This window comes from Staurois parvus, unplaced genomic scaffold (assembly GCF_062004578.1).
Source record: "Staurois parvus isolate SC_StPar_1 unplaced genomic scaffold, SC_StPar_1.0 ptg000009l, whole genome shotgun sequence".
NCBI lineage: Eukaryota > Metazoa > Chordata > Amphibia > Anura > Ranidae > Staurois > Staurois parvus.
In genome coordinates this window covers 2,541,596-2,558,598 of record NW_028317805.1, presented here as the reverse complement: position 1 = coordinate 2,558,598, position 17,003 = coordinate 2,541,596, and the positions used below count along the sequence as shown (strand labels likewise).

Below are 17,003 nucleotides of genomic sequence, written 5' to 3'. Positions count from 1 at the left end.
CACATGTCTAAGGCAGCCTTTCTTGACTAGGGTTCTTCCAGTGCTTGTTTGGGGTCACTTGAGCAAATAACAATTTCTGCCTCTCAAATACTGTAAGAAACCACTGACACCAGTGATCATTTCAGCTGTCTTTATGAGGGCCAGTTTTCCCATTGACCCCCACTAATTGACCACCAATAGTTTCACAGCAAGAATTTTCTGTACCTGCTGAAAATGTGCTGAGCCTGAAAAAGAAATCTACTGCACCTACAACCCCAATTCCAAAAAGGTTGGGACACCGTGTAAAAAAAAAAAATGCCATGATTTCCAAATCTCATAAACCCACATTTAATTCACAATAGAAAACAGAAAATATCAAATGTTTAAACCGAGAAAATGTTCAATTTTAAGAAAAAAATAAGGTAATTTTGAAATTGTCGGCAGCAACACATCTCAGAAAAGCTGGGAAAGGGCAACAAAAAACTGGCAAAGTAAATGGTACTAAGATGGAAGAGCTGGAAGAACATTTTTCAACTAATGAGGTTAATTGGCAACAGGCCAGTAACATGATTGCAATGAAATCAGTTGACGATATCATGCATGCTCTTTTATTGCATGTTTGTGGGCCCTAACTTGCCTCGGATATGTCTGCCTGCTTGCATTTTTGCCATGTTTGTAAAATGATATATATAACTGTATTATTAACTGTACCAGTCCTTCATCCTGACCCCTGCTTAGGAAATGTGCAAAGTGCTCTAGGAGTTCAGCAATGAAGATTTTCTTTTTTAAATGTACCACACAGGATCGCATAAATGGGAACTCTGAAAATCACTGTTTATTTTTCATTTGTATAAAAGCATTGCTTTATAAGTGAACATATTCCATAAGTAAAGCATTAAAGTAAACTAAACAACCCTTTAATCAAACTAAGATTAACTTTGGGAAGGAAAAGGTGAGAACTAAATTAAAGTGGCTGTAAAGGCTGAATTTTTTTTTTACTTTCATGCATTCTACACATGAATGGAAAAAACCTTCTGTGTACAGCAAATCCCCCCCCAAATACTTACCTGACCCCCTTATCGATTCAGCGATATGCATGTGAGCCTTGGGTTTCTCTTTCCTCATTGGCTGAGAGAGCAGCGAGAGCCACTGGCTCCCGTTACTGTCATTCACAGCCAGTGAGCCAAGGAGAGAGCAGGGGGTTGGACTGAGTCATGGCTGTGTGTGAATGGTCAAACAGCAGTGGCTTGGGAGTGAGCCTGCAAGGGTGTCTCCATAGAAAGCTGCTTGCTGTGGGGGCACTTAGCAGAAGGGAGGGGCCAGGAGTGCCAGCTAGCAACCCAAGAAGAGGAGGATCGGGTCTGTTCTGTGCAAAATCATTACAAAGATCAGGTAAATATATATATATTTTTTTAATTGCCTTTACAATCACTTTAAATTGTTTCCATTACAGCAAATATTGTTGGGAGAAATACAGACACAGTCACAATTAAAAGTATGCAGAAAAGTACATATTGAGTCTAAAATTACTATCATTGTGTAGATCTAAGCTAGCCAAAGATGGATCAAAATTCTGTGGGTCCAGCCGAGCCTGGACAAATGTCTATCCATCTATGGCTGTTCCCATTCAAAATTAGTTGACCGAATGATCGACAATTTTTGAACAGGTTTGTTGGTGTACTTTTGTTCAATCAGCACGTTCAGCCAATTGGCTGCAGCACTGATCAGTGTATTCTGGCAGTGGAGGAGACCCCACTTTTCGAACAGCCAATTATCTATGGCCAGTGTTCCTTTTGAAAGATTTAAGTTTGTGATCATATTTGGCTTTACCTGCTTTGCCCCGATGATGACTCTCACAGATGAGATTCAGAGGTAAGACTACATGAGATCTGACGATTGTTGTCCAGAGGAGTACTTTGTAACAGGGCAGTCAGGCAGCATTTCAGATCCCACAACATACACATTAAAAAACGCCAACATTAACCAGAAACCGGCGCTCAAATCTCTCGTGCTGCAAGTAAAATAGATTCATGCACTTGCTGAGCTGCCGCCCTTGATAGATTGAGGAATCTTGATACTAGCAGAAAAAAAAACAAAACGGCGCACTCTCCTCGTGCATTAACGCAATAGCCAAAAATGTATTAAAAAGATGCAAAAACATACAAGCCATGAAGGTCATAAAAACAGAGACAAGAAGTCAAAGGTAAGAAAAATTAATAATAGCGCCTATGGTCAAAATTATATAACTTACTAATAGTGTACCAGCTGCAAAAAATCACCATATATAAAGTGTACCAATAAATAAATAATTTGCGCTAGTAAATGTGTATAAATATATAAATATATATAAAGAAATCATCAAATCATAAGTCCAGAAAAAAAAAATATATATATGCCAATACCACAAAAAAATAAAAAACTTTTAAGTGCAAAAAACTTTAGTGCAAAAAAAGTGTCTAAATATGAAAAATTTCACCAAAAAACCTTGATAATATAATGGCAGATCATCCATAGATATATCTTCAGAAACGGAAACTCTGCAACACACCGATCCTCATCGATCGAAATAACAGGATAAAAAACTTTGTAATTAATCGAAAATCCACTTCTCCAATAGATAAAGGACCACCTTCAAACGTATCCATGGGGGGAAATGCCAAGCACTCGAGAGAAACAGAAAGACTTCATGGTGCAATATAATAAAAACCAATTCCTTTATTAGGTACTCATTGCACTTACTCAAGAGGTGTCCCAGCCGACACCAGCATCAACAGCATAACAGCAATCACATAAACGAGCCTGGCTACTCAGCACATGCGCAGTAGCTGGCAGCCAAAAACGTAATGACGTCACATCAATCAAGCTCCGAGGAGCTTGATTGATGTGACGTCATTACGTTTTTGGCTGCCAGCTACTGCGCATGTGCTGAGTAGCCAGGCTCGTTTATGTGATTGCTGTTATGCTGTTGATGCTGGTGTCGGCTGGGACACCTCTTGAGTAAGTGCAATGAGTACCTAATAAAGGAATTGGTTTTTATTATATTGCACCATGAAGTCTTTCTGTTTCTCTCGAGTGCTTGGCATTTCCCCCCATGGATACGTTTGAAGGTGGTCCTTTATCTATTGGAGAAGTGGATTTTCGATTAATTACAAAGTTTTTTATCCTGTTATTTCGATCGATGAGGATCGGTGTGTTGCACAGTTTCCGTTTCTGAAGATATATTTATGGATGATCTGCCATCATATTATCAAGGTTTTTTGGTGAAATTTTTCATATTTAGACACTTTTTTTGCACTAAAGTTTTTTGCACTTAAAAGTTTTTTATTTTTTTGTGGTATTGGCATATATATATATTTTTTTCTGGACTTATGATTTGATGATTTCTTTATATATATTTATATATTTATACACATTTACTAGCGCAAATTATTTATTTAAGAAGTCAAAGGTGCCAATCGTGGACAGCATGTTTCCTTGGGTAAAGTGCTAACACATTTCGGGAGTCAAACTCCCTTCCTCAGAGCAATATCTATTAGACTCCCGAAACGCGTTAGAACTTTATGGCTTGTGATTATGTTTTTGCATCTTTTCAATAAACTTTTGGTTATTGTGTTAATGCATAAGGAGAGTGCATACACATACAAAAGCAGAGGTCTACATGTGTCCTGCACTGAATGAATAATAGGTTTGGAGGGATTCCATTCAACTCTTGGGAGAAGATATGCGTCATCAAATTACAATGAGAATACTTTTAAACAAATTAAGAACTTTGATTCCACCAGAGAACATGGTAGATTTAATTCACTATTGACTTTGAAGTACACAAGTGTATATCTTATATTCAGTTGAAAAGGAAGAGTTCAGATTTTCATGTTTACCACTGAAGTGTCTACAGCCTAAACTGTTTGGAACAAAAAAGGATAACTATGCATATACAAGTCCTTTGAATCACACTATACGTTCATGATTTCAGAGATCTGCTTTCGAGCGATGCCATGAAAGAATACAATCGAGCTCGAGTATATTTGGATGAGAATTACAAATCACAGGAAAATTTCACGGTAAGCTTTCTCTTTATCTGGGCTGCAACTGTATTGTAGTGGGTGACTATATTGTTTTTGCCTTTACTGAATTGTCTTCCTATGATTGACACTTTGAAGACTAGATCTACCACTGGCTACTCATGTGAAAAGAAAAAACATAATTGCACATGTGTTTACCTGCAAAATAATGTGCATTTATTATTTAAATTTTTTTCTTTTTAGAAATGTGAACGTATCGTTTAACTATTTTCCGTCCATTTGCCCGCAATGTGCGGTGAACGTGCAGCAGCTACAGGACCAGCGACATACCTGTACATCGCTGGTGTTGTACCAACATAGGGGGGTGCTACGCACCTGAGAGGCTGATTCATAACAGCTTTGGTTCTGTTCCTGGAGAGCAGGGATTGTTCCACAGATCTCACATGGTACATGGGGCCAATCACAGCACCATGTACCATGTGGCCAGTTGGAGACTGTTTTTTGAACTGTCATGAACTTAACCTATTCTTACAGTTCAAAGCAAATATTGCATTGTCGGAGCAATAATCTTTATTGCTCCTGCAATGCAAAGTGTATAAAAAAAAAATCCCTGATCATCCTCCATAGTACAATGTTACTATGGTAAGAGTGTACTACTCTGATGAAAGTATTTATTTTTTAAAAAAATAGTTAAAAAGAAAAAAAAAAATTTTATAAAAAAATATTGAAATAAAAATTTGGTTTAATCTACTTGCCATCCCTCTGCCCGCCCACAATGAGCGGGCCAGCAGTGGCTCTGGACAAAGCGACATACCCTTACGTAGCTTTCTATTTCTGGGTGTGGGTGCGCAAGCATACACCCCCCTGCTGCCCTCCATGCCAGTCCAGGGAGAGAAGACAGAACACAGCTCTGAGTAAAGGCACTACATTTTACACACAGGTTAGATTAGCACATTTAACCTTTTGATTGCCCCGTCACCCTGCCAGTGCTGTTAGTACAGTGTCCGTATATAGAATTCTTCATTGATCACTGTATTCCTGCCACTAGCGACATCAGATAGTGTCAGGGTCTGTAAGCTCCCCTCCCAGCCATGATCAGTTAGCGTTCGATTTCCTGCACACTAGGGCATTACAAAAAAGAATGATTTGCGGTCATATTGGTCCACAGACCCGATTCATCATATGCCCATGTTCTCTACTGTTACATATATGCCCAACAAGGACCAGCAATGTACTGGTACATCACTGGACTTTGGTTATAACGGGATGATGCCCGCAGCTACATGCATGATCCTGGTATTGTTTTTTTTTTTTTTTTCAGCTGGCAGTCCACTTTCATGTAAAAACAATCTTAGTGGCTATTTAGCCTCTGGATCAAGTTTACAAGCAGCTGGAAGGGACGAAAGCATGGATCCATCCTGCCTTGTATCAACGGTTCAGGCTGGTGGTGTAATGGATTTGGGAATATTTTCTTGGCACTAGCAAAGGTGTACCTAATAAAGTGGCCAGTGAGTGTAGACAGTAGCACCTATGGTCAGTAGGAGGAGGAATAGTGCCCCATTGTTGGTATCAATGGGAAGATTAATGCCCAATCATTTGTATCAGTAGGAGGAATAGTGACCTATCATTGGAAGGAATGGCACATCATTGGTGTTAGTGGGAGTTATAGCGCCTCAAATCATTTGAAGGAATGGTGCCCCAAAGGCCGGATAAGGGCAAGCAAAAGGGCTACATCTGGCCTGCAGGCTGCAGTTTGAAGACCATTTATCTAAAAAATGGCTAAAGGACATGTGGGGGTAAGGTGGTAGGAAAGGGAGATATCTACACCCTCTCACGTTGCATGTAATAGGCCGTTTGCTAGATGGAAGATAGGAGTGAGACTGTGTGGTAAGAAATAAGAATCCTCAGGAGAAAGTCATAAAGTTCCAAGGAAATCAAACTTGATGTATCTAGGCAGTTGTTTAATCAGGATCTAATGTATTTTATTGTATTTGTGTTTATATAGATCCATTTTAGACCATGCTTTTGATTGTCACCTTTTAAGGACAATTAGGCTGCTGTCAAAACTTGGTTTATTCGTTGAATAGAATATTTGGCTATACATGCTGTAGGTGGGCCTAAGAGGAAATGAACAAGTAATTGGTCAAAATGAGATTTGGTAACCTGCCAGAAGGGTTGTACTTTAGAGCATTCCCAATAAATAGGTTATAACCTACCTGTATGAGTCTGTCATCTACAGCACCTAGATGGAATTGCCATGGTAATGATATAGAGGAGCTCTGGAGTATGATACGAATGGTTTAGAATTTTAAGACTGGGGGAGATGAGGATCAATGCTAAAAAAAAAAACAAAAAACATATGTATTTTATATAAAGAAAAACAGTAAAAAAATTCTTGAGTGGGACCTGGAGAAGCTTTCCATTTACGCATACAGTATTTTTATGTTTGGTGAAGGAGTTAGAGGAAATTATGTTCAGACATTTGTGTGCACTTCTATTATCCCTGGTGGGCTCTGATCCTACCTACCAGCAGTTCTGTAATGGCATATACTTACCTATACCCACCACACCGAGATCTTCATTATGCCTCCTGCTCAGCGCAGCACAGTCTCTACTTTCCCCCAGTAGGGCTCCCAATGACTGTGGAATATTTTGAAAAAAGTTTTGCAGCCCTGGAAAGCCGACGTAGTAAAGATTTTGGAGGAGCAGAGACGAGGGGGAGTGGTTTGGTGCCCATTATAGGGCTAGCACACTTAACACTGAATTTGAAAATGGGCTGCAAAGTGTACCCTGTGACCATAGATGTTCTATGTCCCAAATATCTCCTCTGCGGTGCACGTACCGTGGTAAATCCTCCTTTTATCCTGACTTAAAACAGAATGTGATGTTAATGGTTGTTTCACTACTTTACCCGCTGGACCCCCCACTGTTTTTACTGTGTGATAGAGAGATGAGCCACATTTTCTCCTACTAAATTAGGCTCTAAAAACACAGACTATATTCTTGGCACTCTGTATTTACACAGTGTCTGAAAGGCTCTTGGCCCTTTATAGGAAGCACAATCCTGTATTTAGAAGCTAAAAATACAGCTTGTCTTCGTCTTGTAAGTAAAATAAACTTTTTCCTTCCAATAAGGATGGAAAACATCTAAATTCAATTGCGGGGGTCATTCAGACTGCACATTCAGGTCTTTGTCCCTAACATGAGTTTTATTACACCCTGGCAGCTTTCCATCAATAATAATTAACAGTTGTAGTTCTCATGCTCTGCTAATGAAATACGTGATATTTGAGTGCTACTAACACTCAAAGAAACTTAATGAACATTAAAGAAAATTCACATTTTATCTTGAATACCTAAATTCATTAAATTTGCAGTTCTGTGTGTTCATTCTTTTCCAGATTATTTTTATTGCACTTTATAAATATATAATTGCTTTCTGATCATAATATCATTAAAGTCGATACAAATCCACTCATAAAATCTCCATAAGTTTTACCATGTTAATGTAATTTCAAAAGTTGTTATTGTTCTAAACCTACAGCTTTTGTTATTAGAGCGTCAGGTGATCTTGACTAAAAGGTTCGTGTTTAGGTACCTGAAAGATCTGTCAGTCCTGGGAAAGTAATCAAGCATGCTGAGAAAGCTCTTCAGGCAATCCTATATTGTACTGGTTAAAGAAATCAAAACTGGACATACATGGTTCAAACTTTGCCCAATTTCCTTTGAATCGGACAGAAACAATTGAATTGAACAATTGAATACTGTTACTGATACTTTTTTTATTTGCACTAACATACAATTTTGAGGACAAGCTTTTGGGGTATGTCCCCTTCTTCAAAGTCCAAACAGTACTATACAAATCACAAAGTTTAAGCAGAATGTTAGAAGGGATGGAAAAAAAAAAAAAAGGCTACAGATAAGATACAGCAAAAGGAGGAGGGGAGGAGGGGATACTACACTCTCACAGAGGGGGCTTTGAATCGTACTAAATTCAAGCTGTGGATTGCCCTTCTGACACCACCTTGTTTGACAAACTTTGAGAAATCAGAGGAGCTGGGTGGAGAATTGTCAGCTGCGGTTCTCAGTTGCAGGAGACCCTTTGCAGCTTTACAGCCAGTTTCCCAATATGCATACATGAGCCATGCTTTATAATTGGTCCCGAACCCTTCTGGGACTCGTGACATGTCCCAGGAGGCTGCGGGCACAGGGGGGTATGGGGAACCTATCAAGATTAGGAACCTGCTCCCCCCAAAAAAGTTAATGTGCCAAATGTGTTGGAGGAGAGGAGGGTAACGTTCTGCTTTAAGATAGCTCTAATGATGTGTGCCCCATCCCTGGCTGCTACAGCCTTTTTTTTTTTTTTTATTTAACATATCTTACTTTTCTCAAGCAACAGTCTCCTGTCTGTGCTGAACATTCAGCGCTGAGACTTGGTTTCGGCTGCAGTGTTCTCAGTAAACTGATCACCATGGGTCACTTGCTTGTCACCTTTTCCATTCTTTATCAGTGAATGCAAGCCTCTCTGGTATTGGAGGAGGTGCAAGAGAATGTCACGCTCCCCCCTCCTCCAACCATAGAATGCATATATAAACTACCAATGTTATGTCTTTGTACATTTTAGCCATTGAATATATGCTGCCTGTTGGGAGCTGTTATTTCTGAGCTTTAATAATAAGATATTGTTAAAAAAAAAATTACAATAAAGAAACAGTGCTATGCAAATTAATCCATATTTATTTTTCTTAGCATAAACTGTAATACCAGGGTTGTTAAAGCAGAGGTTTAATTAACCTTATTTTTATGGGTTTCATTCCTGGTTTATCCAGCTGCTTCAGTCTATAAACTTTTATTGCAACTTAATTATTGACGTACATTTGATTTTTATAGCTGAAAGAGAATTGCTACTGATCACGTTATCATAGTATACACAAGACTTAGCAGAGTGAGCTTTATTTTACTAATGACACGATCGGTGCAAAAGCAGATATACAACTGACAATTGAGTTGTAGGTTCATAGCTATAAAAGTCAACAGATTTTTACTACTGAATAGTGTATCTTTTACTTTCAGATTTTGGCTGCAACAAATTTATTGTGTTTGTTTTTGTGTTTTTTTTTTTTTCCTTCCAATTATTATTATGTTACTATTGAAAAAGGTAGCTATAGGCCCGTTTCACACAGGTGTTCAGTCTAGATCCCTCTGTCAGTTTTTTAGACTGAACTGCATGGTATGTCTATGTAGGAGGATGTAAACAGCTGGTCATCCGTTTATATGAGCCTACACCTATGTTCGTTCAGGTCCATTTTTTCAAAACTGAATAAGGCTGCGTCCTCCTTTTAGATGGATCTGAACGGATGAAAGCCATTTTCATCTGTTTAGTTTATGTCCGTTTTTCGGCAAAAAAAACTTTTTTGCTTATACTTTTGTCACCTTTGATTGGTTTCTGCAACAAAGTACAGAAAACTGGCAGTGTGAACAGTTGCTTATAATTTAATGCAAAATAATTTTCATGCACTTCTGTCCCCCATGGAAAAGCACGGCGAAAGGGCGCTAAAGCTAAAACTTTTTTACTTTTGAATACAGTAGGAAGGGGCTAAAACTTCTCTTTCTGACATCTGTGTTCAACTTCCCTTTAATTCCTTCCCTGTAAACACATTTCCCTCATAGGAGGATTTCCCCTCTGTTCCAATTAAAAATCTTATATTCTGGAATTTTTGCTGGGACAAATAGAAAAATGGGTCTTCCCAGCAAGGACTCGGAGATTGATACTTAGCAGGTTGTCAGTCTTCCTCTACTTTTTTTTTCTGCTAATCACCAGTGCACACTGAGTATCCTGGAGGCTGTTATAGAGCTAATATCATCTGGACTTTTGTCCTTTGCTGATATCTGGTGGTGGAATTGAAAATTGATCCTCAATTAAAATCCTTTTTCCCTACATTTTCCTTGCTACTTGAATTGCAATATTTAACAGATGGATGTTTGATGTCCATTGTTTCCTCTCTTATGGTTGTGAACGTATAGGTCAAATAGATCTTTGTTAGGTTATATCTATATATCCTTGTAAAGCATTTAACAGATACTATCTGATGCCCATTTTATCCTCTACAACTGTTTTGAACGTGTAGGCCAATTAAGATCTTTTTTAGGTCATTTTCTCCTAGCTCCGTGAGCTTTCACATCCAGGACTGCCTTGGCGGTAGAAATTTCCTCAAAAAATCTCCCCTGAAGAAGCCCGTGAGGGCGAAACATGTAGAGAGTAACTACATTTACCTAACCAAGTTTGAATCTCAGTTGGTATTCTTAGAATTGAAATTGTTTTTATGTTTCTGTATTTTTTCCTTCTTGTGTTTTTTTTATCAAAATATGAAATAAAAATTATATAACTTTTAATGTGTGGTATTCATGTCTATGCACCCAGAAAATCCCATCTTCTCTTTTGAATATTTATTGGAAAAAGACAAAAAAAAGATTAATCGCATTTTTAAAAAAATGTTAAAGTTTAAGATCCAGCATTTTATTTATGTGATGTTAAGTGGATCTTATATTGACGTGAACCTTTTCAACACAGAGGAACCCTTGAAATACCTTTCCAGTCTCAGGGAATCCCTGCTAATAGTTACTATGTAAGAAATCTCCTTAGTGTTGATTCACTCATATATGGTGCAGATTGATGCTCCGTTTTCACAGCTAGCTGACAAAGTAGTTGTTCAGCGGTTCAGATCAAGTTTACATCGGGATCAGGAGAGAAAACTGGCCTAAAATCGTGTCCACAAACTCGTGACGTGCAATTCAGAAGCGGTTCCCATAGAAGTCAATGAGCCTGCAATCCTCACCTGAATCAGACCGCACTGCTAAGAAATCATACAGGACTCTTTCAGTCTGCACTGAATCCACACTGCCAGTGCACCAGACGTATGTGAACAGGCACCATAGGAAGCAATGATATTTTACATGTCATGCAGAGTGGATGTGGTTTAAACCGCATCCAATCCGCATATATGTGAACCAGCTCTTATACTTGTTGTCATTGGAAGGAATTACTCCCTTACAGAGCCCTAAAAAGAATAATGTTGTCACTGGAAACTTATCTGAGAGGCAGAATTTGCTAATTGCTCAAGGAAGCCCTAGCAACCTCTGGAGGAACCTTGGGGTTCCATGGAACCCTGGTTAACAAACCCTGATCTAAATGATTACATAAAAGAGTGGGTGAGACCTAATGAAAGAAGATTGAGAATAAAACTTCATATTTTCATATCAAACATGTTGTTTAGTGCTGTGGGAAAACTGAGGACAATGACAGCAGGCTGATGAAAAAGTCATATAATGGACTAGTGTTGAACATTAAATAATGACACTTTTAATGTGAACAATATATTGATACATTTTATTTCACCAGTCCTTTCAAGACGCATAAAGATTTCCAGTGAATTTACTGTACACATTATACATATGTGCACCACCTCCATGTGTGGATGAATACAGGGGACAACACTTGGTGCAGGCCATCTGTAATGGATGGATTTTGCAAACTATGAGAAAAAAAAACCTTTATACACATTTTATTTACTGCTGCAGACCGAAAGGTTTATAGAAACTTTATTGCCTCTATGGGTTTACCCAAGAAAGGCCAGTAGTTTTTATTTAATTTAAAAACAAATAAATTCTCTTTACTAAAAAAGGAGTAGTATATACAGGTCAAATAGAGGGTTTTAGAAACACTGCTGGATTTTTTTCCCCCCATTTTCATTGCCTTTGCTGCCCTGTCATTACACCTGAGACCCAAATCTATCACAATACTACCTAGCTTGCCATGTATGGCCACACCAAGTTCTTGATCCTAAAATATGGCATCCCCATAATGCAGTTTACTTAGGACAGCAAGGAATATATAAGAAGCTTACAGTGTCACCAACACCTCTGATATGGTGATAATCTGAATAAGGGTTTATTGGTTTATTTGAATATATTTTGTAATGGGATTATAGTGCAGCTGTTCTGTTTTTGTGTTTTTTCTTTTTTTTTTAAAGCCCTGTTGTTCATTGCAATTGGGGAAAAAAAACAAATGCTTCGTTAAAAATTTTTTAAATGTTCTACAGTCCATCACTGTCAACAGTGTTCCTGAGTGCCTACATAGATTGAAATTATGCTATGCCATTTCATTTCATGGATCATACTTATAATCAACATCCTTTATTTAAAAAAAACCCAACATCCCACATCATAATGCTATACCTGAAATAATAAATTATATATTTCGGCTAAAACCGGTACAAAAAGCCATTAGAAAAAAAATATATAGATATAATTCTTTTTTGAGAGAGAGAGCGAGTATAGTACATTTCATTACTGGGAAAAACTGTCAACATTTGTTAATTGCTTGCTTCGTTTTGAAGAATATTGACGGCTTAACTGACCTAAAGAATGATTATTAATAAAAATAAAATACTGACACAACATTTTTCCCTTAATAACATGTCACATTTTCCATTCCTTCCATAGGAATTATGTCTATTTTAGTAACAGAAAGGTGAAGTTAATTTTTGGTAGACTAATGATATCCTGGTAATATTTTTAGTTGAGTCGTGCTGTGTTAATTGGCCATTAATTGAGGAGGGAAATTGAGAAAGATTTATAGCAGGTGCGCAGCTTGCTGTAGATTTTAATTGGCCTCAGAAAATGCCAGCTTCTTCCCAGAACTGAAGGAATTCCGCTGATTCCCACAGGCTTTTATTAGTGATTAGGTGATTTGTAGTGGAATTAGGTATTGAAATAGCACAGATATAGTACAGTGTGTTTGTATGACTGTTTACCACTAGAGGGAGCTAAATACCAATTTTTTTGTGGTTTTTTGTTTTTTTTCCTCAACCCAAATACAGTTCCATTCCTTGCTTAAAATATAGAACTTAAACCTATTTAGAACTTTTAGTTCTTTATCTAGAATTGCTCCATGTTATAACCCTCTTTGTATGCTAGAAAATCTTCAAGCCTTTTTGTGCAATTTAACTTTTTCTAGTACCCCTATTATGTCTATATCAGGGGTGTTTTAATTTGTATTTCTATGTGTGGACATCTCTCCTGAGTGTTAACACAGGCAAAAAAAGAAACTTCAATCAAATTGGCTCTAATCTGTGCATTTTCCAGTTTGTCATGACATATATCTATGGGTTAGCCTTAAATAGGGGCATTTTTTAAAATGTCAGAATGGCCTGATAATGTCCACCTATGTCATTGTGATAGAAATGCCATTGTTTAAATTAACACTGACTACCTCTTGTGGAACCTCAGGCTCATTGTAGATGGAACTCTAACATAAATTTAAACTGATTAAAGGGCCCAAACAATGCAGACCCCTTTACTGATCTACTTTGGTGCTGTCAGGTCCAGAAAATAATGCATTATGGGTTAGGGATTAGGGCTGGATTTTCCTTACAGATTTCTTTCTTCCTAGATCTATCACATTTGGTAAAATAAGCCTGTATGCTTTATAATTCAGAAATTTTAAAATGACTCTCTGCAGTCCAAAATATATCCAGTTAATTGATATGGAACATGCAAGTTTAGTTCCTCTGTCATCTGTGCATATGTGCAGTGCATGTTTTCTTCTGGTCACAGGGTGGCAGCACTTTCCAGCTGATGTATTCTTGAAACCTCTAATTGTCCATGTGAGTAGACTTGTGATAATGTGTAAATTGAGGGCCTTGTAGTCCAGCAAGAATTGAAGTTGCAGGTGTATTTTCAAAAACCTACAGTTATGCAGGACATAGATGGGTCGAAAATCAGCCGATTTTTCAGCCGAAAAAAAATCGGCCGATTTTCGCACTGTTAATGGATTAATTGGTCGGTCATTTTTCGGGGTTTTGGCACATTTTTTTTACGGTGAAGTTAGAAAAAAAATTGTCCGATTTTGCCGATCGGCCAATTTTCCCGGCGATGATGGGCAAATCGGCCGATCTTTTTACCGATAAAATATCTGCGCATGAGCCGTGGCCTGGAAGAAGAAGAAGAATTCCAGTCCGCTATTATATTTGACATGAAAAAGTATTGCGGTTGCAACAATGTATCTATTTGTATCCGAATAAAACCCATCTGTATCCAAAATGGATACTTTGTTGCAATACTTTTTCATGTCAAATATAATAGAGGAGCTCTCTGCAGGGACAGAAGTAATTAAATGCCGGCCGTAGACAGGACGTAAATCAGCCGATTTTTTTATACCGTTGGTGGTAACGTTGCCCTATTGAACGACCGATTTTTTGTTTTTCCTCCTTTTTTTTTTTTTTAAAAATGGCCGGTTTTCGACCCGTCTATGGCCTGCACAAGGCAAGCCATAGATTATTCTATTTTATTTCCTTCCACCCCAGCACTATTGTATTCTGTTGGGGGTTTGCAAGTTTTCCTGTCCAATGGACACAATGATTACTGCTGGCAGCTATAGCTGTGGGCAATAACTGCATGCTAAAAATCTGACAAGCTGGTTGTACCCAAGTCATCGACTTTGGTACAATCAGCCTGTCCATAGATGAATTGAATCTCGGCCAGCCCCTGCTGAAACAGCCCAGATTCGATCCATCTGTGGCCTGCTTAAAAATGAAACTTGTACCAAGAGATGATCAACCACTGCTCAGTTCAGAAAATTTGGAAGCCATTCAGTTATGACAGCAAGGCAACTACCATTTTCAGGTCAGCAATGGCCCCATCCGGTTTTTTCTCCGTAGTGGTACCCTTTAAAATCGGTGCCCAATATTTGAAGCTCTGCTTTTGAAATATGTAAGCGCTTCACCCTTGTCATCTCTCTGCATGTATTAGTCCCCTTCAAAAATCTGTCCCCAAAGAAGTCCTCTGTAGTAAACCTGCTGACATTGTTTTGGGTGCTTGAAACTTTATCTCTATTTCCATGTAAAAAGCAGTTATCCATGTACATGAGTAGGACATTAAAAGTTTTGTCACCAACAGAGCACAGTTGCCATTATTGTGATAAAGCAAAATTTGATTTTTTTAAATTTTTTTTATTGCAGCTGGTTGTGGACTGAAAAAGAAATTAAATTCTTAACCGTAAACTACAGAATGGCATGTGATTGTAGCATTTTTTAAAATATTTTTTAAATTTATTTTTGTTTATTATAATTGTCGTCTTTTATAGTGGGCCTATTGCCTGCAGATACTTGGGCATTTAATGGTTGAATGAAAGGACATAGTGTTAATCTGGTATACAGCCTTTGATCCAATTTGCTTGCCAGGAACAAAATACCTGATGTAAAGAACAGCACAGGTACCCCAAGGTGCTTGCATTTTACCAGTTATTTTAGTTTATAGAAAGTGATGCATTTGGTAGGTTTGCTTTAAAGCAGGGATGGGCAAACTCTGGCCCTCCAGCTGTTGTGAAACTACAAATCCTGTCATGCCTCTGGGAGCCATTCTCATAACTGTCAATCTTTCAATGCCTCATGGGACTTGTTTTTTACAATAGCTGGAGGGATGATATTTGCCCACCCCTGCTTTAAGAGATGTCCAGCCAAAACTTCTTTAGTGTCCATTGAGGGATCAGGGATTAAGTGAATCAGAGATGTATGGGTTAGCCTGCTGCTTTCAGGAGGTTGTCACTGGCAAACAAGAATTCCTGAAGGCTTGCCCTCCCTAACCCTGCTTCTAACCATTATGAGTTAGCATAGACAGCTCGTGAGGAGAGGAATCCCAATAACCAGCATTTCCTTATTTTCATGCGATCAGCTGTGATTGGACACTACTGATCACTTGACAGAGCCAACTTCCTCTGCTTTTTCCACCAATCGGTGATCCGCTGTGTCCCGGGGACATGGCGCACCACCGATCGCCGCACTGCGTACCCCCCGGGTGCGCGCACGTGCTGTTAAGAGTGGGAGGACGTCATATGATGTTCTCCCGGAATGAGAGAGCCACCGCTCGTCCGTCATTTCCGTATATGGTGGGCAGGAGGCGGTCAAGTCAAAAGTCAAAACTTTTTTGTTTTTTTTAGTTTTGGATAGAGTGGAGATGAATTAGAAGTCCTGTCATGTTTTTATTGCTGCCTGTGCCTCCATTAGGGAGATTTACCCTCTCTATTTGTCCTGTTTACCATTATCTTTGAAAGTAAAAAGAAAACCCCAAATTTTGGGTTGTCCCCAGAAAAGTAATAGAGACTTTTCCAATGGGGACACTAGTTTTAGGGGTCCCTAAGGAATTGTATTAAGTTGCAGAGATTTCCTCACTTCGTGTTTCGACTTTGGGACAGGAAGTGAAGGTAAATCTCCACAATAGGAAAGCAATGGTGAAAAATAAACTGGGAGGGGTTATGACCCTCCCTTACTCTATCCATAATGGGGAAAAAAAAGTTTTGCCTATAATTCTACTTTAAGCATGGCTTTAACTTGGTTTCTAGGTAGTACCAAAGGCTACATTTGAGTATATTTGCTGTAGTGAGTTGAGAATTTGTTACTTGACCAAGTGAATACACTTGCCTATGTATTTCGAGGCAGACATTACTTGCGACTTGGAACCTAAGGCTACAAACAACTACTATTAATGGTTGTAGGTAATAGGCATCCAGGTGTAGCACATGAATGCCAAGGTGATGGCTAGAATTTTGTAGGATGTTTCTGCACAGCATCTTTAGGAAGAAAATGTTCCAGTTTAAACAGTGTGCCTCTGAAACTCTACTAGATGTTCTGTTGCATTACATCACTCATCTTTGGCTGTCAGTCCAGAAAATGATTTTCCTTTCTGATACAATTGTTTTTGTTCTTGCAGTATTGCATCAATGTTTTGTATGTCACAGAAAAGCCCTCCAGAGAAATGCTTGCCCAAAATCTGACATTAATTGCCGGAGACTTAATGAAATACACTTTGAAGAACCACCTAATGCGTTGGCCTAAAGGATTTTAATTGGATCATAAATAAGAGTTAGATGACTGGATGCAGTATATATATCTGGATCCTGTTTGCCGATTCCAGATAATGACTTTATTGATGTTTGGAAACAATTCC

At 38.4% G+C, this 17,003-nt stretch overlaps 1 protein-coding gene across 2 annotated transcripts in view; it reads left to right on the top strand.

Moving 5' to 3' along the window:
• INPP5A (inositol polyphosphate-5-phosphatase A) overlaps positions 1 to 17,003 on the top strand; it is a 569,268-nt gene that overhangs the window by 214,937 nt on the left and 337,328 nt on the right. For both annotated transcript variants that reach the window (XM_089669171.1, XM_089669173.1), the window contains exon 4: positions 3,953 to 4,040. In XM_089669171.1, coding sequence (XP_089525297.1) covers positions 3,953 to 4,040 — 88 coding nt within the window. The remainder of the gene's footprint in view (positions 1 to 3,952; positions 4,041 to 17,003) is intronic.